Source organism: Pseudophryne corroboree, chromosome 2 (assembly GCF_028390025.1).
Source record: "Pseudophryne corroboree isolate aPseCor3 chromosome 2, aPseCor3.hap2, whole genome shotgun sequence".
NCBI classification, from domain to species: domain Eukaryota; kingdom Metazoa; phylum Chordata; class Amphibia; order Anura; family Myobatrachidae; genus Pseudophryne; species Pseudophryne corroboree.
Genome location: NC_086445.1, coordinates 701,929,399 through 701,952,937, shown reverse-complemented (window position 1 = coordinate 701,952,937; position 23,539 = coordinate 701,929,399). Strand labels below are relative to the sequence as shown.

Sequence of the window (23,539 nt, the reverse complement as noted above, 5' to 3'; positions counted from 1 at the left end):
GGTGGCACTCACTAAGAAAGGGGCGGATGTTGCTCACTGGTCTTGTGAGGCTAAAGCGGCTTTTGCCCGTCTCAAAAGGGCATTTGTTTCGGCCAAGGTGCTGCGACACCCAGATCCAGAGTGTCCTTTTGTGGTGGAGGTGGATGCCTCTGAGATGGGTATTGGGGCAGTGCTTTCTCAGATGGGAGTGTCTGATAATCGCCTTCATCCCTGTGCTTACTTTTCCCGTAAATTTTCGCCTGCCGAGATGAATTATGACGTGGGTAACCGTGAATTGTTGGCTATTAAGGATGCACTCGAGGAGTGGAGACACTGGCTTGAGGGGGCTAAGTTTGTGGTCTCAATTCTCACTGACCATAAGAATCTGGCATATTTAGAGTCAGCGAAGCGTCTCAATGCCAGGCAGGTACGATGGGCTTTGTTTTTTGCTCGCTTTAATTTTTTGATAACATATCGCCCTGGGTCAAAAAACATCAAGGCTGATGCGCTCTCGCAGAGTTTTGCTCCAATCCAGGAGACCACCGAGGAGCCGTTGCCTATTGTTTCCCCATCATGTATTAAAGTGGGCATTACCCAGGACCTCTTATCATTAGTCCTTAGAGCACAGGAGCAGGCTCCTCCAGACCTTCCGGTAGGTCTTTTGTTTGTGCCTCCTAGGTTAAGACAGCGAGTGTTCCTGGAATTCCATGCCAAGAAGTCTGCAGGTCACCCGGGTATTGCCAGAACTCGGGAGTTGCTATCTAGGGCGGTGTGGTGGCCCTCGGTGGCTAAGGATGTGGATCAGTGGGTTCGGGCATGTGACATCTGTGCCCGAAATAAGACTCCTAGAGGGGTTCCGGTTGGCCCATTACATCCACTCTCTATCCCATCTAAGCCATGGACCCACATTTCAATGGATTTTGTGGTGGACTTGCCCAAATCCTCGGGGATGACAGCCATCTGGGTTGTCGTTGACAGGTTTTCGAAGATGGCGCACTTCGTTCCACTGGTTGGGCTGCCATCGGCCAGACGCCTGTCTGAATTATTTATGCTGCATGTTGTGCGTCTCCACGGGTTGCCACTTGATGTGGTCTCTGACCGCGGATCCCAGTTTGTGGCCAAATTCTGGAGGGCATTTTGTTCCGATCTCCAGATTTCTGTCAGCTTGTCGTCGGGCTACCATCCGCAGTCTAATGGGCAGACTGAAAGGGTGAACCAGTCCTTGGAGCAGTTCCTCAGGTGTTATGTCTCCAAGTGTCAGACTGACTGGGTTGCTCATCTGTCCATGGCGGAGTTTGCCTATAACAACGCGGCTCACTCTGCTACAGGGATCTCTCCATTCCTTTGTGTGTATGGGCATCATCCTAAGGCCAATTCTTTTGACCCCCTGGACTCCACGCCTGGTGGTTCCTCTGTGGTTTCGGTCCTTAGAGGTATTTGGCGGAAAGTGAAGAAAGCCCTTGTGTCTGTGTCATTAGTGACCAAAAGGGTTTTTGATAAGCGGAAAAGACCCTGCAGCTTCAAATTAGGAGACTTCGTCTGGTTGTCTACCAAGAATTTGAAGTTGAGACAGCCATCTCATAAGTTAGGCCCCCGGTTCATCGGCCCTTATAAGATCACCAGGGTTATCAATCCGGTGGCATTTCAGTTAGATCTGCCCCGTTCTTTGGGTATCAATAAAACCTTTCATTGTTCCCTTTTAAAACGGGCGATTAGTAATCCTTCTTCCAGTGGAAGACCTTCCCCTCTTCTGATACGTGGCCAGAGGGAGTTTGTTGTTGAAAGGATTCTTGACTCCAAGGTGGTTCGGGGTCGGCTGTCATTTTTGGTGCACTGGAAGGGGTATGGCCCGGAGGAGCGGTCGTGGGTGCGCAGTTGTGATCTTCATGCCCCCAGACTGATACGCTCTTTCTTCTCGCAGTTCCCCGATAAACCCGGTGGTAGGGGTTCTTTGACCCCTCGTCAGAGGGGGGGTACTGTTAGGGTCTCCTGCCCTGTGCTGCCACGTCATCATGGGAACCGGGAGACAAGTGCTAGCGGAGTGACCTGAGCGCTGCTGATACTCCGGTTCGGGTCTTTTGCTGTGCAGTGGTTATAGGCTCTGTGCATGGCAGGGGATCCGGTGCTGGTTTTTGTGCTCACAGACTGTGAGGTCTGAGTGGGGCGTGGACAGCACCTGCTTTATAAGGCCTCTTCTCAGGGTAAGCAGATGCTGCTGAATCTTTGTTGGTTAGTCAGTTTCTGAAAGTTAGCCAGTACTGTGTAGCTTTGTATTTGTTTGTTGCTTACTGCAAATAGGCCTGGGGATTTGGTATTACACTCTGCCAATCCAGACCTAGCAGTAAGACTGGAGTCAGTCGTTTAGCTTGCTGGGGTTCTGTTACTACTCTGTGAACTTAGCAAGTTTGCGGCTGTATTCTAAGACTTGCCTGTCTAATCCTGTCTCACTGTGCTAGGTGTCAGGGGTCAGTTTAGTGGCAGTAAGCTGAACCTGTGCACTGCAAGTGAGAATTAGGATTGTGGAGACTCTCCTTGTGTCTATCATTCCATCTCTGACCAAGGAGTTTACTGCCACACCCGTTGGTAACCCTTTAGGGTTTTGCTGTTGCCCTTAGCAACAGCATTTCGGGTTCTCTACGTATTAAAACACAACATCTTGCTTTTCCCATCTGAGCAGTTCTAATACAAGGGAGATACCCAGTTCCTTAGCCTCTGGGCTTCTCTGTTCACTTTGTGTGTATTTTGTTAACCTATCACCTTCTGTGTACGTTATGTCATATTCCCCAGTCTGTCTGTAAGTCCATTTGTTTTGCATAACAGTTCAAACACCAGTACATTCCTGCAGGCACTGGAGTGCATAACAGTCCTGACACCAGTACTTTCCTGCAGGCACTGGTGTGCATAACAGTAGTGTAGTGTACTTGAGTGTAATGTAGTGTAGTGTGTGGGCAGCCACTTACATGATTTCTCCTTCTTCCTGTGGCTGTGCTGCTGCCGGCTCCTGACTCAGCACTCCCTCTGTACACTGCACTGCAGGCAAAGAGAGGGGCGGGCTGCGGGAGCGCTGTACACGGGGGCCGATGGAGGGGGGCCATGGGAGCACAGTAGACAGGGGCCAAGAGAGGATAGCATACTTACCTCGCCCCTGTTGGGATGCTGGCGTCGGCATTGTGACCACTGGTCACACATACCGAACCCTCTACAATAGTTCACTCTACAATATGCTGGCGTCGGTATTGTGACCACCAGTCACACATTCCGAACCCTCTACAATAGTTCACTCTACAGTATGCGCCCACCATCTGCCATCAGACCTCCCACCACTGTTGTATGCCATTTGTTCTCCGCCATCAATAGAAATCTACCATCCCTGTAAAACTCTTAATGGTTATTAGCAATTGCTGGCTCTTGGTCTTCCCTAGTGTACTGCTTAATATCTGGCTGAGAGAAATGTATGGAATTGAGAAGCATTAACTGTGAATAAGATTATCGTTGCCAATCTGGTATGGCTGAGAAATATCCTAAAATGTACATTGCCCATAACTCATCCATGCCAAAGAGTGAAAACCATAAATATATATCTCACACATACTGTATTAATAGACTTGAACAAAAACTGCCTTTAACCAATGCCTTTTTATCTGCTTCTCCCTCTTCATATTAGTTTCTTCAGTCAGAGATTAAATTGTCCATAATACACCCAGCATATAGACTTGTTACAGCCCCTAATGTACCATATTCCTATTACAGAATCCGGTCACTAGTGATGTGCACCAGAAATTTTTCGGGTTTTGTGTTTTGGTTTTGGATTTGGTTCCACGGCAGTGTTTTGGATTCAGACGCGTTTTGGCAAAACCTCCCTGAAAATTTTTTTGTCGGATTCGGGGGTGTTTTGGATTCGGGTGTTTTTTTCCAAAAAACCCTCAAAAACAGCTTAAATCATAGAATTTGGGGGTCATTTTGATCCCATAGTATTATTAACCTCAATAACCATAATTTCCACTCAATTCCAGTCTATTCTGAACACCTCACACCTCACAATATTATATTTAGTCCTAAAATTTGCACAGAGGTCGCTGGATGGCTAAGCTAAGCGACCCAAGTGGCCGACACAAACACCTGGCCCATCTAGGAGTGGCACTGCAGTGTCAGACAGGTTGGCAGATTTAAAAAATAGTCCCCAAACAGCACATGATGCAAAGAAAAAAAGAGGTGCAGTGAGGTAGCTGTGTGACTAAGCTAAGCGACCCAAGTGGCCGACACAAACACCTGGCCCATCTAGGAGTGGCACTGCAGTTTCAGACAGGATGGCAGATTTAAAAAATAGTCCCCAAACAGCACATGATGCAAAGAAAAAAAGAGGTGCACCAAGGTCGCTGCAGGGCTAAGCTAAGCGACCCAAGTGGCCGACACAAACACCTGGCCCATCTAGGAGTGGCACTGCAGTGTCAGACAGGATGGCAGATTTAAAAAATAGTCCCCAAACAGCACATGATGCAAAGAAAAAGAGAGGTGCAATGAGGTAGCTGTGTGACTAAGCTAAGCGACCCAAGTGGCCGACACAAACACCTGGCCCATCTAGGAGTGGCACTGCAGTGTCAGACAGGATGGCAGATTTAAAAAATAGTCCCCAAACAGCACATGATGCAAAGAAAAAAAGAGGTGCAATGAGGTAGCTGTGTGGCTAAGCTAAGCGACCCAAGTGGCCAACACAAACACCTGGCCCATCTAGGAGTGGCACTACAGTTTTCTAGCGAGAGGATGAGTGCTTCCATCCTCATGTGAATCGGAACCACTAGCCATGAACATAGGCCAGGGCCTCTGCCGTTCCTTGCCACTCCGTGTCGTAAATGGCATATTGGCAAGTTTACGCTTCTCATCAGACGCTTTTAATTTTGATTTTTGGGTCATTGTACTGAACTTTTGTAGTATACTTGACGACACAGAGGTAGAGCAGTGGACTACTGTACCGTACTGCTATATATACACTGGTGGTCACAGTAACATTCTGCACTGTCCCCTCCTACTATATACTGCGCACAACTAAAATGCAGCACAGGTATGGATGCATAGTATACTTGACGACATAGCGGTAGAGCAGTGGACTACTGTACCGTACTGCTATATATATATACTGGTTGTCACAGCAACATTCTGCACTGTCCCCTCCTACTATATACTGCGCACAACTAAAATGCAGCACAGGTATGGATGCATAGTATACTTGACGACACAGAGGTAGAGCAGTGGACTACTGTACCTTACTGCTATATATATACTGGTGGTCACAGCAACATTCTGCACTGTCCCCTCCTACTATGTACTGCGCACAACTAAAATGCAGCACAGGTATGGATGCATAGTATACTTGACGACACAGAGGTAGAGCAGTAGACTACTGTACCGTACTGCTATATATATACTGGTGGTCACAGCAACATTCTGCACTGTCCTCCTACTATATACTACAATGCAGCACAGATATGGAGCGTTTTTCAGGCAGAGAACGTAGATATTTTCAGCACACTGAGCACAGATATTTGCAGCACACTGAGCAGATATTTGCAGCACACTGAACACAGAAACTGAGAGAACGCAGCCACGTCCTCTCGCTATCATCTCCAAAGCACAAGTGAAAATGGCGGCGACGCGCGGCTCCTTATATAGAATACGAAACTCGCGAGAATCCGACAGCGGGAAGATGACATTCGGGCGAGGTCGGGTTAACCGAGCAAGGCGGGAAGATTAGAGTCTGCCTTGGAACCGTGTAAAATGGGTGAAGTTCGGGGGGGTTCGGATCCCGAGGAACCGAACCCGCTCATCACTACCGGTCACAAACCACAACAGTTCGGTGTAACATTTTCTTTAGAAAAAGGAAATACATATTGAAACAAACCAGCAGAACATAACTTACTAAAAGGGATTTAATATTTCATTTATTTTTCATCATACAATGTACGGCTACTTTAAAGTAGAATGCCCTCTGCTCTGTGACCTGCATCATTTGCTTTTATATAACTGCAAAACTAAATGGTGACACCTAATATTATTATATTTAGCTAGTGGGTTGCATTGGCACATATATTATCATCTCATCAAGGCTGGAGTTATGTACTGGGAAGGTGAACCATAACTGGACATGAGGAAAGCAGCACATACTGTAATTAGTCATCAATATCACACTCCTTTAACACCTTTTACTTACCAGATAGTTGACAAAGCCGCTGGCAGCAATAGGAATAAGCCTGATTTAGCATTTATTTATATTTTTGTTTAAAATGTTTTGGTCACAGATATAATCAGTAGCTGTGCCAACCCGCTGATAAGTAAATATACCCCTAGAAGAAGGGCTGACAGATTTAGAGTCTGATTCATAGTCACATGAAAGTCCAGTTTCTGGACAGATCTTGCACTGTTTGGTACAGCAGGCATGTGCACATGGGCTAGGAGTTATGTAGAGCTGTAATGGGCGTAACCGCTTGGAAAAGCGGCGTTCGCATAAAAGCAAAGTTGACTGAGGACATGTCAGCGGCATGTAGACAGCATGGTTTGCAAAGTGTTTAGCATTACTGACTCTCAGCACGGAGGTCTTGGTTTTGATTTCTGCCAAGACACTATTGGTGTAGAGTTTGTATGTCCTTCCTGTGTTAGCATGGATTTCCTCTGTGTACTCCAGCTTCTTCCCACAATCCAAAACATTCTGGTAGGTTAGTTGAACTCAATGTCAAAATGTATATCTTAGGGGGACATGTACTAAGCAGTGATAAAAGTTGAGAAGTGAGCCAGTGGAGAAATTTCCCATGGCAACCAAACTGCTACTCCGTACAAATGTATAGTATGCAAATTAGAAATGTTACATCAATGCTGATTTATTGTCATGGGCAACTTCTCCTCTGGCTCACTTCTCCATTTTTATCACTGCTTAGTACATGTCGTCCCCCTTAGTGTACATAAGGGTGGGTTGGGTATGCGGCAGGGGGGAGGTGAGTGCAACAAGCCCCTAGCCCTATGCAACAAGCCCTATGCCCGGCAGGGGGGGGCTAGTGCAACAAGCCCCTTGCGGGCTCACTGCGCACACCATACAGCCGGCTTGGTGGCTCGCTGCGCTCACCACAAGTTCTATTCCCACTCTATGGATGTCGTGGAGTGGAAATAGTCCCTGTTGCTCGACAAGCCAACCATCAGGATTGTAAGAGGGCGAGATTTATGGGCCGGTATTGTGACTGGCGGTCTCCTGACCCCCAGTCACATAACTGCAACCCATAAGGCTATGTGCATGTGGGAGGAAATATAGTTTACAAGCACCACTAGGGCAGGATCTGATGTGAATGATTGCCTGGTACAGTATCTGGAAAGTGCTGTGGAATGTATGTGCGCTGTATAAATAATTGTGGGCTATGTAGAGGTAAGTGATCTCAGACAGGTCATACACACCCCGCATTGGGCTGGAGCAAGTGCCCGCTGAAGATGATGGCTATTTGAAGAGAATGGATATGGGCAGTAGAGCTATACAGATGCAAGTAACTAGACTTATAAGCAAATATCCATATTTAGTTCTGTGCATGCTGTTTAAGTGGAAATGCGTCCGACTTGTGTGCAACTCTGAATAGGATCTATAATTTATAGACAACAATCTAAATATTATTATTTCAGACTTTAATCACGGGTAATTCTAGTGGTAGTTCTAGCTGTAACAAATATATCACCTATTCTGTTGACTTACTTACTGTTCATATTGTACTTACCCATTATTACAACTGTAGGCAGCTATCGAACCATAATCATTTCCTGTTATTTGTACTTCTCCATTCCGAATCTGCTCAGGATCCCCGCAGGTCACTTCTAATGAAAAATAAGATAATGCCAATATTATTTATTGTATTGAGAAAACATTTTTATGGCTTATGATTTTCTACAAAAAATTAACATAAACTAACTTATTGGTTTGATGACAAAGGCATGCTTGATACCAACTAAAGTGAGACCAAGTTAATTAACTAAAAAAAATCCTGAATCAGACAAGCATTTCACTGAGGACAGGGGGAATGTTAGAAATACAGGAATGACCGCTCCTAAGAGGTTCACTGCTCATTCTGGGCACGATTCAGAGGGGGCACTAATGTAGCCGTGACTGTGCCTTTTACACAGTGCAACTATACATTTATGCTAATGCCGCAGCAACAGGAATTCATACAGAGACACCCACCACCTGGTCTCTAAGCCGCCGATTGTGTAAAAGTTGCACCTTCGGACAGACATCAGTCACATGATTGGACGTTAAAGCTATCCCATGGTTGTTCAGAATGTCCGTTAGAACATGAGCACCAGTACCACTTCTCTGCATAGGCGTGCGCAGCACATTTTATTAGAGGGTGCACCGTCGGAGGGGTGTGTCTAGCACCATCTATTGAGGTCAACGCAATATAAAATATCCACCCTTGTATCAATCCTAATAAAGCAGATACATTGTCAGATGTTGTGGTGTGCACCAAACAAACACCCCTGATGGCACTCACTGCAATTACACTGCTCCTCCTCAGCCTGGCCTGGCTCCCCCTCTCTTTCCCCTGCACGCTGCAGCAGCTTACTTACAAGTCAGCCACTCACTGACACTGACAGTCGTAGACTAGTACTGCCACTGCTGGAAAAACGAGTGACGTGTCAATTCTGCTGCTGACCGCCTGCCAGTATTGAACTTGTCATCCTAAGAGGAACGCTGGCTGCATGCTGCTCATCATCAGTGGCTGGCGTTGGCATAGCATAGAAGGAGAGAGGTGGGCGTGTGGCGAGTGTGACGGGTGGTCATGCGAGCAGCATGACATCATCACATCATGCTGTTTTTGTACATGGAGGTGGAGCCGGGAGTTTGAAAGCCGGTGGCAGTGGCACCCTTGATTAACCCAGGCGTCTGGTCAGTAATGCAGTCCTGACAGGGTGCAGCGCAGAGGGGTCAGTAATCAGCCTGCTCGGTGATCGCTGCATTAGGCATGTGAGATTGGGATGCCGGACATTAGGGGGTGCCTGTGCGCACCAGGCACCCCCCCTGCGCACACCTATGCTTCTCTGTGCCAAATCCTTGCTGCATCGCCCAGCAGTAATCATCATTACGCATGCGCAGGGTAACTTAGATGCTTACACAGTGCTTAACACATTGACCAACCATGCAAACTTTGCCATTGTGTCCTTTGAATCAGAACCTCAATGCTGTAAATTCATGGACACTTACTGCAAGAGTACAGAAACCAGGAGCTGCAGTTGATCAGGTTGCCATGTCTGCATCACCACAGTAACAAGAGAAGCACAGAATACTGGCCCTCATTCCGAGTTGTTCGCTCGCAAGCTGCTTTTAGCAGCTTTGCACACGCTAAGCCGCCGCCTACTGGGAGTGAATCTTAGCTTAGCAAAATTGCGAATGAAAGATTAGCAAAATTGCGAATAGACAGTTCTTAGCAGTTTCTGAGTAGCTCCACACTTACTCGGCATCTGCGATCAGTTCAGTCAGTTTCGTTCCTGGTTTGACGTCACAAACACACCCAGCGTTCGGCCAGACACTCCTCCGTTTCTCCAGCCACTCCCGCGTTTTTCCCAGAAACGGTAGCGTTTTTTCGCACACACCCATAAAACGGCCTGTTTCCGCCCAGAAACACCCACTTCCTGTCAATCACATTACGATCACCAGAACGAAGAAAAAACCTCGTAATGCCATGAGTAAAATACCTAACTACATAGCAAATTTACTTGGCGCAGTCACACTGCGGACATTGTGCATGCGCATTAGCGACTAATCGCTCCGTTGCGACAAAAAAATAACGAGCGAACAACTCGGAATGACCCCCATTATCTGTAAGGATTCAGTATGTTTTACCGGTGGACGGGATGTCAACTGTCAATATCCTGACAGCTGCATCCCGTCCGCCAGAATGCCGGTAGCGGGGTTAGCGCTAACAGTCCCCTTGCGGGCTCACTACGCTCACCACGCTCACCACGCTGCGAGTTGGAATCACTCTGGTGCGCCGAGATTCTGGCTGGCGGCATTGTCGAATGGTGGTCATTAGGTCGACATGAGTTAGGTCGACATACATTGGGTTGACCATGTTTGGTCAATGTGCATTAGGTCGACACGATCACTAGGTCGACATGTACTTGGTCGACATTGAAAAAGGTCGACATGAGTTTTACACAATTTTTTTATTTTTATTTTTACCTTTTTCATAATTAACGATCCACCTGGACTACAATTAGGAACGGTGCCTGAAGCATGGCGAGTGAAGGGTCATGGTGCACTCATTGGGGTTCCGCGTCACTTTTAGAAGAAAACGACACCAAAAAACCCTAAAAAACTCATGTCGACCTAGTACATGTCGGCCTAATGCATGTTGACCAAACATGGTGAACCCAATGTATGTCGACCTAATGAACCACACCCTGCATTGTCTGCTGTCAAGATTCTGGCATCGGTATTCTAACCGCCGGGATCCCAACAGCCGGGAAATGAAACGCATCCCATCTATAACCTCTGCAGAAAACACTATTTTATATCACGCTAAACTGAAATTTTGTATATCCATAGCACAAGTCAAATTTTAACATGGCAATGCTGAACACATGCAATATTGGTGGATTAACATATAATTTTAAAGGATAGCATTTAAATTATATTGCACAGGTTTAAGATTCCCAAGGCATACAGAAAACATTTTAAGAAGGTAACTGAATATTGAAAAAATAGGATTTTAATTACCTACCGGTAGTTCCTTTTCTCGTAGTCCGTAGAGGATGCTGGGGTCCACATTAGTACCATGGGGTATAGGCGGGTCCCTTGGGAGCCATGGGCACTTTAAGAGTTTAATATTGTGGGCTGGCACCTCCCTCTATGCCCCTCCTACCAGACTCAGTCTAGAAACTGTGCCCGAGGAGACAACATACTTCGAGAGAAGGAAATACAGACAGTGTCGAAATTCACACCAGCTCACACATAACAAGGCAAACCAAGCTAACCAGCTTGAACAAGTCAGCAACAGCTGAACAACAGTACTTAACCAAGTAACAATGTAGTACTTAACCAAGTAACAAGGCAGTACTGAACCAAGTAACTACTGCAGGAAAACGAAGCGCTAGGTGGGCGCCCAGCATCCTCCACGGTCAACGAGAAAAGGATTTACAGGTAGGTAATTAAGATCCTATTTTCTCTTACGTCCTAGAGGATGCTGCAGTCCACATTAGTACCATGGGGATGTACCAAAGCTCCCAATATGGGAGGAAGAGCACAGAGGCTCCTTCAGAACTGATTGACCAAACTTTAGGTCCTCAGAGGCCAAAGTATTGAACTTGTAGAACTTAGCAAACTTGTTCGACCCTGACCAAGTAGCCGCTCGGCAAAGTTGTAAAGCCGAGACACCCCGGGCAGCCGCCCAGGAATAACCCACCTTACGAGTAGATTGGGCCTTAACAGATTTTGGACATGGCAATCCTGACGTAGAATACGCATACTGGATAGTGAACCTGATCCAGCGAGAAATCGTCTGCTTAGAAGCAGGTCACCCAACCTTGTTGGGATCATAAAGGACAAAAAAAGCGTCCGACTTCCTGTGACGAGCAGTCCTCTTCACATAGATCTTCAAAGCCCTCACAACATCCAAGTACTTAGAGTGAATAGAGGAGTCAGTAGCCACTAGCACCACAATAGGTTGGTTGATATGAATAACCGACACAACCTTTGGAAGGAACTGCTATTGCGTCCCGAGCTCAGCTCTATCCTCATGGAAAATTAAGTAGCGGCTTTTACGGGACAAAGCCCCCAATTCCAACACATGTCTAGCAGTTGCTAACGCCAACAGTGTGACAGGGCGTCAACCACCACTGCTTGTGGGTCTCGCGACCTGGAACAGTACCTCCGAAGCTTCTTGTTGAGGCGGGAGGCCACCATGTCTATTTGAGGTACACCCCAAAGATTTGTCACCTATGTGAACATCTCCGGATGGAGGCACCACTCTCCCGGATGGAGATCATGTCTGCTGAGGAAGTCCGCTTCCCAGTTGTCCACTCCCGGAATGAAGATTGCGGACAGCGCCACTGCGTGTCTTTCTGCCCAAAGGAGGATTCTTGTTACCTCCGACATTGCAGCCCTGCTCTACGTTCCATCCTGTTGGTTTATGTAGGCCACCGGTGTTACATTGTCCAATTGTCCAACTGCATCTGCATGGCCTGATCTTGCAGAAGATGTGCAGCTTGTAGAAGACCATTGTACACGGCTCTTAGTTCCAGAATGTTTATCGGAAGAATGAAATCCAGACTTGACCACCTTCCTTGGAAGGTTTCCCCTTGGGTGACAGTGCCCTAACCTCTGAGAAGTGCATCCGTGGTAAGAAGGATCCATTTCTGAATCCCAAACCTGCGGCCCTCGAGAAGGTGAGGCATTTGTAGCCACCACAGAAGGGAAATCCTGGGTTTTGGCGACAGACGAATTCTCTGGTGCATATACAGGTGAGATCCGGACCACTTGTCCAGGAGATCCAGTTGGAAGGATTGTGCATGAAATCTTCCATACTATAGAGCCTCGTAGGAGGCAACCATCTTCCCCAGAAGGCGAATGCACTGATGAACTGATACCCGGGCAGGCTTTAAGACATCCCGGACCATTGTTTGTATCACCAACGCCTTCTCTACCGGTAGAAACACCCTCTGCACTTCCGTGTCGAGGATCATCCCCAGGAAAGACAATCTCCTTGTCGGCTCTAAATGTGACTTTGGAAGTTCAGGATCCATCCGTGAGCAGTCGAGTCGTGAGAGCAATGGACTGAAACAACCTCTCCATTGATGATGCCTTTATCAGCAGATCGTCCAGATATGGAATTATGTTCACTCCCCGTCTGCAGAGGAGTACCATCATCTCTGCCATCACCTTGGTGAACACCTTCGGTGCCGTGGAGAGGCCAAATGACAGTGCCTGGAACTGAAAGTGACAGTCCAACAGTGCAAATCTGAGATAAGCCTGGTGTGGTGGCCAAATCGGAATATGGAGGTACGCATTCTTGATATCTAGGGATACCAGGAATTCCCCCTCCTCCAGAACTGAAATCACCGCTCTCAGAGACTCCATTTTTAACTTTAATTCCCTCAAATAAGGGTTTAACGACTACAGGTTCAAAATTGGTCTGACCGAAGCATCCAGCATTGGTACAACAAATAGGTTTGAATAGTAATCCTTGCTTTCCAGATGAGGTGGAACTGGAACAATGACATTTGCCTTTTCTAATTTTGAATGGCTTCCTGTAGAGTGGCCCTTTCTGTCAGCAAAGCCTGATTTGAAGAATCTGTGTAAGCCTGATTTGAAGAATCTGTGAGGTGGGAGCTCTTGAAACTCCAGTCTGTACCCCTGGGACACAATATCCTGTACCCAGGGATCCAGGCCGGATGATATCCAAACGTGACTGAAAAGTCTGAGTCTCGCTCTCACCTGCCCACTCTCCAGGCTGGGAGGTCCACCATCATGCTGAGGATTATGAGGAAACAGAGCCAGGCTTCTGTTCCTGGGAACCTGCAGGTGCAGGTTTTCTGGATTTTCCCCAACCATCTCTGAAGAAAATGGAAGGGGGCTTAGACTTCTTAACCTTTGCGGTCCGAAAGGACTGCATTGTAGACGTAGAAAAATGTTTTTTCGATGTCTGAGTGGCTGAGGGAGGAAAGGTTGACTTACTCGCATTTGCCGTGGAGATCCATGGATCCAATGCTTCCTCAAATAGAGCCTGACCTGTGAAGGGTAGGTTCTCCACACATCACTTGGATTCCGCGTCTGCAGACCATTGGCGCAGCCAGAGTCCCCTGTGTGCTGAGACAGCCATGGAAGACGTCCTTGCATTCAGATGACCAAGGTCCTTTATGGCCTCCACCATAAAACCCGCAGAATCCTGTATGTGATGTAAAAACATTTCAATGTCACTTCTATCCAGAGAATCTAATTCCTCAAATAATGTGCCTGACCACTTCACTATGGCTTTAGAAAACCATGCACAGGCAGTAGTGGGCCTTAACGCCACGCCTGAAGCAGTGTATATGGATTTGAGCGTAGTCTCAATCTTGCGGTCTGCTGGTTCTTTCAAAGCGGTAGACGCAGGGACAGGTAAAACCACCTTTTTAGACAGTCTAGATACAAAAGCGTCTACTATAGGGGGGGTTTTCCCACTTTTTCCTATCCTCCTCAGGAAAGGGAAAAGCAACAAGAACCCTTATTGGGATCTGGAATTTTTTCTCTGGGTTTTCCCAGGATTATTAAAATAATGTGTTTAATTCCTTAGACGCAGGAAAGGTCAGGGAGGCTTTCCAAGTGTCTGTAAAGTAAGCCTCCTCGACCTGCTCAGGTGCTTTGTCAGTAATGTGTAACACATCCCTAATGGCCTCAATCATGAGCTGCACCCCCTTTGCAAGGGATGCTTCACCCCCCCCCCCCGCATATCCCCATCACTGTCTCCCATATCAGAGTCGGTATCCGTGTCAACTTGCATAATTCGGGCAAGAGCACGCTTCTTTGGGCATGTACCAGGGGAGTTTGAGGAGGTAGTGGGAACAGAACCAGACAAAACCTCTACAGATGTTCTCAAAACCTGTGTTTCAGTCTCAGTATGAGCTATCCTAGATGAAATCTGGGATATCATTCCCTCAATTGAAGCCACCCATAACGGTTCGGATTCAGAAGGCTGAGACATGATATTACATTCCTGAGTACATGGAATGGATTCCTCTGGGGAAGATACATACTCTGCAGAACAAGACACAGAGTCTTCCCCCAAGTACCTTCAGAGAGACACAGAGTTAATGGAGCCAGCACCCACACAGCGCCCCAGTAGGCAGTTATATAATAAAGGCCTGGCGCTGACTGTGCAACCTTAATAGACTACACAGTGTAAAATTGTGAATAACACTCTCTCCCCCCTCCCCCTTCTATAACCCCTTGTACTGCACAGGATAGCTGGAGTTATGTGGAGGGTCAGCGCTCCCTGTCAGCGTCTCTGTGTGTGATCTGCAGGGAGAAAATGGAGCTGGTGAGCTGCTGGATCCGCCCTGAGGAGAAGCTCCGCCCCCTTCATGGCGCGTCTTCCCGCACTTAAAGAATATACTGGCCTGAGGTAAAACACATTGTTAGCAGTAGAATACCTTCCCTGATAGCCCAGATGACCAGTTTTAAGGGTATCGCGCTGGCCCAGGGCGCCGCAAAGCAGTGCCTCTTAGCCCTGATGCCACCATTCTCACCGGTTCCCCGCTTGTCGAGTTGTCGGCAACCTACTCACCACCAACAACTCCTGGCTCTGTTAGGGGGTGGCGGCATGCTGAGGGAGTGAGCGGTCGCCTCGTGTGCTTGCGATCATTACCCTCAGAAACTCAGTGTCCTGTCAGCGGAGATAGTGGCCATTAACCTCAGAGGGTTGGACACTACTCCCCCCCTAAGTCCCACGAAGCAGGGAGGCTGTTGCCAGCAGCCTCCCTGTGCCTAACTCTTTTAAAAAAACAAGAAAACTAAAAGAACTACTAGGAGCTCCCCTAGCTGTGACCGGCCCCACCGGGCACATTTTCTAAACTGAGTCTGGTAGGAGGGGCATAGAGGGAGGAGCCAGCCCACACTATTAAAATCTTAAAGTGCCCATGGCTCCCAAGGGACCCGTCTATACCCCACGGTACTAATGTGGACCCCAGCATCCTCTAGGACATAAGAGAAATGTACTTTGAGCTTTACATTATGAATTCAAGATTCTAGTTAGGGTAATTTAAAAGGTTTGATCAGCAGGATGGATGGGCTGTACTCCTACAAAGCCACTGGAGATGTTTATGCTCACAATGTATTGGGAGTATGAGCAGATAGACCATTCAGAACATTCAAACTGTGAGTATGGGTTCAAATTGGTCCTCCTGCTCGTACTCCTTTCCCTAGAGTCACACAAGGTTTTGGCCATAGTTGTTAGATGAAGCCCTGAAAAAATTAACAATATGGAGCATTACCTGTGATGAACGGTACAGATTGCTGTCCCATTTTATTTTTTTAAGTTGAGTAATTTTTATTGAGTTTTGCATAACAAAACATTCAAAAAGAAATCAAAGAGCAGAACATGAACATAACAAAAGTGCATAGTGACATTGGCCCTCATTCCGAGTTGATTGCCCGCTAGCTACTTTTTGCAGCCATGCAAACGTATAGTCGCCGCCTATGGGGGAGTGTATTTTCGCTTTGCAAGTGTGTGATCGCATGCGCAGCCAAGCGGGACGAAAAAGTTTTTTGCAGTTTCTGAGTAGGTCTGAACTTAATAAAAAGAAGTACCAAGAAATAGGTGATCGGGCGCTAACTGGTGCTATGACTCTAATGCTGCTGCTAAACTTTTTTTTGGGTAGTCACACCCAAAACCTATAAACTAAAAACAAAAACAACAACAAATAGCAGCGCTAACGTGAAATAGAATGAATTAAAAATTTGAGAAGGATTGAATGATAAAAAATACTTCACATTTAATAGGTTATAAACCACATTAAAAACACACAATGAATTCATAGATAAAAGTAAAAATGAGGGTCACAATGATAGCTGCAAAGTAATCCATTCCTAAATAAAATCAACTGGGTTGCAGAAAGATGTAACAGCTGGAGATGGACTGTCAGCGCAGTCTCACCATTAACTTTACCAAACTGCTAGAGGTGTAGTCCCTTGAAAGTGTCTCGTATGATGAAATGAAACCAGCCAGGTTTCAGGGTCCTCAGTAAAACGTGGTGTCCTCCTTGTGCATGGTAGATTGGTGTTACTCCAGAGCTGATAAGCCGCTTGACTGTTTCTGCTTTTTTCTTTCAAAAGTCCAGTGATGGTCCGGATACAAAGGCAGTGATGTTGTTAAATATTGACCCAAAGCGAAACGCGTCAGAAGGCTACTTTGGGTCAATATTTAACAACATCACTGCCTTTGTATCCGGACCATCACTGGACTTTTGAAAGAAAAAAGCAGAAACAGTCAAGCGGCTTATCAGCTCTGGAGTAACACCAATGTCCCATGCACAAGGACACCTTTGTTGTTGTTTTTGTTTTTAGTTTATAGGTCTGAACTTACTTAGTCAAGCCACTGCGATCACTTCAGCCTGTCTGGTCCTGGAATTGACGTCAGACACCCGCCCTGCAAATACCTGGACACGCCTGCGTTTTCCCTACCACTCCCAGAAAACGGTCAGTTGACACCCATAAACGCCTTCTTCCTGTCAATCTCCTTGCGATCGGTTGTGCGAATGGATTAGTCGCTAGAAGCATTGCACAACAATGATGCTGTTTGTACCCGTATGACGTGCATGCGCATTGCGGTGTATACGCATGCGCAGTAGTAACCTGATCGCTGTGCTGCGAGAAACAGCAGCGAGCGATCAACTCGGAATGAGGGCCTTTGTTGCAAACAGGGCAACAATTCAAAAATAAGACTCAAATATTATGCAACAACACAAAAATTGCACATTGCAACAAAATTGCAAATAGTAGTTTGTAAAAACAATATATAGACAATATATATATATATATATATATATATTTATATATATATATATATATAAAAAAACATCAACAATAAATGAAGCATCATGGGTTGCAGTGCAGGTCACTGACATAGCAAACTGTAATATACTATTATATAGACTACGTGACATTGTAGATCATGGGTCTTCAACCTGTGACCCTCCAGCTGTTGTGGAACTACACATCCCAGCATGCCCTGCTCAGTTTTAGCATGCCTTAATAGCAAAACTGTGGCAGGGTGTGCTGGGATGTGCAGTTCCTCAGCAGCTGGAGGGCTGCAGGTTGAAGACCCATGTTGTAGAGAGTGTGACTACAAGAACTACGACCCATGCAATAGTTACAAGGTAGCCTGGGCTAGAGTCATATGAAACCATGTAACATCCTGCATAAACCGCCCAAGAGCCATCAAAGACTCTGGAAAAGTATACCCAGATGTTTTTTTGTAAATCGTTCATAGTTAACTAATGGCTGCATTAGCATATTTAGAACTAGCTGTTCTACCCGTTCTTCGCACACGAGTTTCAGATTTTCACAGTTGTATATATAAATGAGTGTTAAACATTTGGTAAATCTGTAGAGCTGTAAATTTGAGACATATTAATGTAAGTAAATATTAATCCATGGTTTTTGGCGTTACCCGAGGAACACCCGTAGGAGATACACACTTGAGGTACAATCTAAATTTTGATTCAAATGTCTTTTTGGGCGTTATCACTTAGGCAACGCAAGCCATGCATCTGTAATGACATCATTATGTCAACCCCCTTATCATCCTCTTCGGGGAAGTTTATTAAAATTCTAATTACGTAGTTTTCCTACGTTATGTTAATTTTCATCTTCCTAACATATCGGAAAGTAAGAGAATTAGTGATGAGTGAGTGAGTGAGGGCTTTCACATTTTGCACACTGGAGGTGCAATCCAAATTTTGATTTCATTGTCCGTTTGGGCATTATCGTTTACGCAACGCAAGCCATGCATCGGTAATGATGTCATTATGTCAACCCTCTTTTCATGCCTTTAGGGGAGGTTTATTAAAATTCTAATTATGTAGTTTTCCTATTTCCCACGTGAACTATGTTAAATTTCAGCTTCCTAACATATCGGGAAGTAAGAGAATTAGTGATGAGTCAGTGAATGAGTGAGTGTTTTCGCATTTATACATATAGATATAGCCACTTGTGCCAGATTCAATCAAACTTAGATTCAGCTTGACAATTGATAAATAGATGTCTATCATGTGATATAGTGTTATTAACTAAGATGATTGATGTTTGAAGTTCAGGGCAGAGGTAATCATCCACGCCCTGGCAATACATACTTTTGCAAAGGTGCATAAGTTGAGAATATACTTCTTAGTATATTTATCAAACATATCCTCTGCAAGAAAGCCCAAAATACATACCATCGGAGTCAAGCGGATGCAGGTATATTAAAGGAGACAATCACTCCAATCACCTGACTCCAGAAATGAGGACCACAGGAGTTGCCAAAAATCACTATGGGGGTTCACGGGTTGTAGTTATGTGTCCGGCAGTCAGGAGACCACCGGACAAAACACCACTCCCTACATCCCACTCACTGAGAATCCCAACAGTTGGCATGCCGACTAGCAGGGACTATTCCCACTCATGGATGTCCATGACACCGGTCGCCACCGAGCCCGCAAGGGGCTTGTTGTGTTCGCCCCCACTGACTTTTCGCTGCTAGGATGCTGGCAGAGGTATGCTGACCCATACCCAACCCAGGTTCATACATTTAGGACAAGTATAATCAGCTCTGCCACCAAATCTAAGGAGTCGTTAATATACATACAGTCAATTTTGCTAGTGCATGCATGATAATAGGATTTTAATAACCTACTGGTAAATCCTTTTTTTGTAGTCCATAAGGGATATTGGGGAATCTAGTACGATGGGGTATAGACAGGGTCCAAAGGAGCCAGTGCACTTTAAATTTCTTCACTGGGTGTGCTGGCTCCTCCCATCTATGCCCCCTCCCACAGGCAGTTATAGGTAAAAACGTGCCCGAAGGAGAAAGGACATACATGAGAGAAGGAAACATGACAACAAAGAGTGGGAGATTTATAAACCAGCACACCACAACCATACAACAACAGCTGAACAGGTAACCAAAGAAAAGAGAACCTGCAGAAAAGTCAATGCACTGAGGTGGGCGCCCAATATCCCTTATGGACTACGAGAAAAGGATTTACTGGTAGGTAATTAAAATCCTATTTTCTCTAGCATCCATAAGGGATATTGGGGAATCTAGTATGATGGGGACGTCCCAAAGCTTCCAGAACGGGCGGGAATGTGCGGAGACTGCTGCAGCACTGCCTGCCCAAACTGGGTATCCTATTTGGCCAGGGTATCAAATTTGTAGAACTTAACAAAAGTGTTCTTCCCCAACCAGGTAGCAGCTCGGCATAGTTGCAAGGCCAAGACTCCACGGGCAGCCACCCAGGAAAAGCCCACTGATCTTGTAGAGTGGGCCTTTAGAGACTTAGGAACACGTAACACAGACCTGTTGGATAGTAAGCCTAATCCAATGAGCAATGGACTGCTTCGAAGCAGGACAACCTTTTTTCTGCGCATCATAGAGCACGAACAAGGAATCCGTCTTTGGGGTAAATTTACTAAGATGGGAGTTCTATTTAATATAGGATGTTGCCCATAGCAACCAATCAGATTCCAGGTATTATCTTCTAGAAGGTGCTAGATAAATGAGAAGTAGAATCCGATCGGTTGCTATGGGCAACATCCCATCTTAAATAGAACTCCCAACTTGGTAAATTTACCCCTTTGTGAGCCGAGCTGTTCGCTTGACATAGATTTTCAAGGCACACACAGTGTCCAATGCCTCCGGAGGAGCAGAAGTATCAGAACTGGACGGAACTACAATAGGTTGATTCAGGTGAAACCTTCGGCAGGAACTGCTGTCTAGTCCGGAGTCTGCTCTGTCCTCGTAAAAGACCAAGTACAGACTTTTACACGATAAAGCCCCCAATTCTGAGAGACGTCAAGCAGAAGCCAGGGTCAATAACATCACTGTCTTCCATGTGAGGTACTTGTCTTCTACCATCATCAGAGGTTCAAACCAGGAGGACTGTAGAAATTCCAACACTACTTTCAAATCCCAGGGTGCCGTAGGCGGCACAAAAGGAGGTTGTATGTGGAGTACCCCCTGCAAGAAGATCTGAACTTCTGGCAACACTGCCAGGTTCTTCTGGAAGAAAATGGAGAGAGCTGAATTCTGGACCTTAATGGAACCCAGACGTAAGCCTTTATCCACACCAGCCTCCAGGAAACATAAGAAACGTCCCAAGTAGAACTCCGCAGGTGGATACATGCATTCCTCACACCAAGAGACATATCTTCTCCATATATGATGATAGTGTTTTGACGTCACAGGCTTCCTGGGCTGAACCATGGTAGCAATAACCTTTTTGAAAAAGCCCTTGTGAGCTAGGATGTTCCGCTCAACCACCATGCCGTCAAACAAAGTCGCCGTAAGTCCAGGTAGCTGAACGGTCCTTGTTGAATAAGATCTCTTCTGAGAGGTAGAGGCCAAGGGTCTTCGACGGACATGTCCAGAAGGTCTGTGTACCACGCCCTCCAAGGCCAATCCAGGGCAACCAGAATTGCCTGGACTCCCTGATTTCGTATGAACTTGAGCGCCCTTGGGAGCAACGGAATCGGAGGAAACAGGTAGACGTCAGTGCATCTACTGCCCTCGCCTGAGGGTCCCTGGTTCATGAACAATACCAGTGAAGCTTCTTGTTGAGATGAGGCATCATGTCCATCTGCGGGCAGCCCCACCGGTGGATGATCTGTTGGAACACCTGATAGTGGAGACCCCACTCCCCCAGGTGGAGATCGTGACGACTCAGGAAGTCCGCTTCCCAGTTGTCCACACCCAGAATGAAGATTGTCGACATTGCTCTTGCATTTCTTTCTGCCCAGAGGAGTATTTTTGACACCTCTTGCATGCAGGCTCTGCTTTTTGTTCCTCCTTGCCGATTGCTGTACGCCACTGCTGTGGCGTTGTCCGACTGTACTTGGATCGCGTGATCCTTGAGCAGAGGAGAGGCCTGAAGCAGAGCATTGTAGATTGCCCAAAGTTCCAGAATGTTGATCGGGAGGAGGGCTTAGTGGGCTGACCACCTGCACTGGAACTGCGCCCCTTGGGTGACAGCTCCCCATCCTCTCAAACTCGAATCTGTTGTGAGGAGGATCCAATCCTGAATCCTGAAACCCTGGCCTTCCAGGAGATTGGAGGATTTCAGCCACCACAGGAGGGAAATCCAAGCTTTAGGCAACAGCCGTATCATCCGGTGCATCTGAAGATGTGATCCAGGCCATTTGCTGAAAAGTCCTGGCATGGAACCTCCCATATTGGATCGCCTCGTATGAGGAGACCATCTTTCCCAACAATCTTATACAAAGATGGATGGACACTCGAGTAGATCGGAGCACCATGCGAACCATCTCCTGAAGTGTTCTCACCTTGTCCTCTGGTAGGAAGTTGGAACACCTTCTGGGCCACAGTATCCAGCAACATCCCAAGGAACAGAAGCCCCTGAGTCAGCTCCAGGTGGGACTTCTGTAAGTTGAGGATCCACCCATGGTGTGACAGAAGTTGGATAGTGCGGTCGATATGGAGCAACAAAAGCTCCCTGGATTTTGCTTTGATCAGAAGATCGTCCAGGTAGGGACAATATTGACTCCCTGGACCCGGATGCCAGTGTTAGAATCAATTGACATTTTACTCATAGAGAGCTTCTCTCTCATGGTTAAAAATTCTTTATTTAGATACATTTTATGTTGTCTTAAACAGCACGTTCATAAACATAGATACAGTGTTTCTGTCTATGTATGCAAGAGGCAGAAACCTCTGACTTTTTTTATTGTTACTGTGACAACACAGCCGGCGCGTTGTGTCACACAGTGGTAAAAGCCACGCAGCTACTTCCCTAGCCCTGGTCTGACCCATGGACTACACTGATTGTTGATCTGTATTTGGCTATGTATTAGGCAATATTGTATTATATTGTATGATGTTATTGTTACAAGGGTACAGTTATGTTTTCGATGTATATATATGAATGTATTGGTTATTGTGTTATAGTTTGTAAAATAATGTTTCCCCCCATATGACTGCGCAGATAACCTGTGTGTTTGCTGTTGTGTAGATACAGCCAGTCTCAGATGTCAGGCCATACACCCCCCTCATTCTTCCCCACACAATGGATTCCAGGCCACACAATCAGATTAAGTAAGGTTACTTTAATTAACATCTATTGTGGCCTAGGGGACATGCCTGTACATGTGAAACTAGGTTTGCTCTGAAACTGTCTGGGGGTGTCGCCTTATTGTAGGAAAGACAAAGGTTTGATAATAGCAAAGAGGGGACGTGAGACAGAGGGTGAGAGAGTAGCAGAAGACTGACTAAGAAGTAATGTTCTGTCAGGAGTTCCAGGAGGGATTGTCGTGTAGAATTGGATCACAGAAGTGTGCTGAGCTGTTTATAACCCATTCTGTTCAATAAACCACTGTTGGTTTTTCATCTATCACCGTGACTGAGTGATTTTGAACCCAATATCCTCACAGTTACATACATTAATTGTTTGCTTGTCCTATGTGTCTTTGTTAAATATTAACATTTTTGATAAAATATTCTCTTTTCAAAAGTTGAGCTTCATTGAGTCAATCATTCTCCCTGCTAGACTGCATTTAATTGATTAATTAATTAATCTTGAGTGATTTCTGGAGCGCAGAGCATTCTCCCTGTTTGTTTCTCAATCTGTATTTCAGCCTAGCCAGCTGTTTTGCTCAGCAGCTCCAATATTACCGTTTTTTATACTGATTATTAGCTGGTAAATTCATTATTATATATAGCGCCAGATTCATACAGTTTGAGATTCTTCTCCAACTGTATTTGCTTAAATATTTTTACGTTAAGTCCCTGGACCCGGAGCTGGAACATCATATCCGCCATCAACTTTGTGAACACCCTCGTGGGCTGTGGAC

The 23,539-nt window shown here is 46.1% G+C and overlaps 1 protein-coding gene across 1 annotated transcript in view; it reads right to left on the bottom strand.

Annotated features, from left to right (window-relative positions):
• The window catches only part of LOC135051111 (sushi, von Willebrand factor type A, EGF and pentraxin domain-containing protein 1-like), a 104,441-nt gene that overhangs the window by 13,825 nt on the left and 67,077 nt on the right, over window positions 1–23,539 (bottom strand). The window contains exon 10 of the mRNA XM_063957277.1: window positions 7,725–7,821. Coding sequence (XP_063813347.1) covers window positions 7,725–7,821 — 97 coding nt within the window. The remainder of the gene's footprint in view (window positions 1–7,724; window positions 7,822–23,539) is intronic.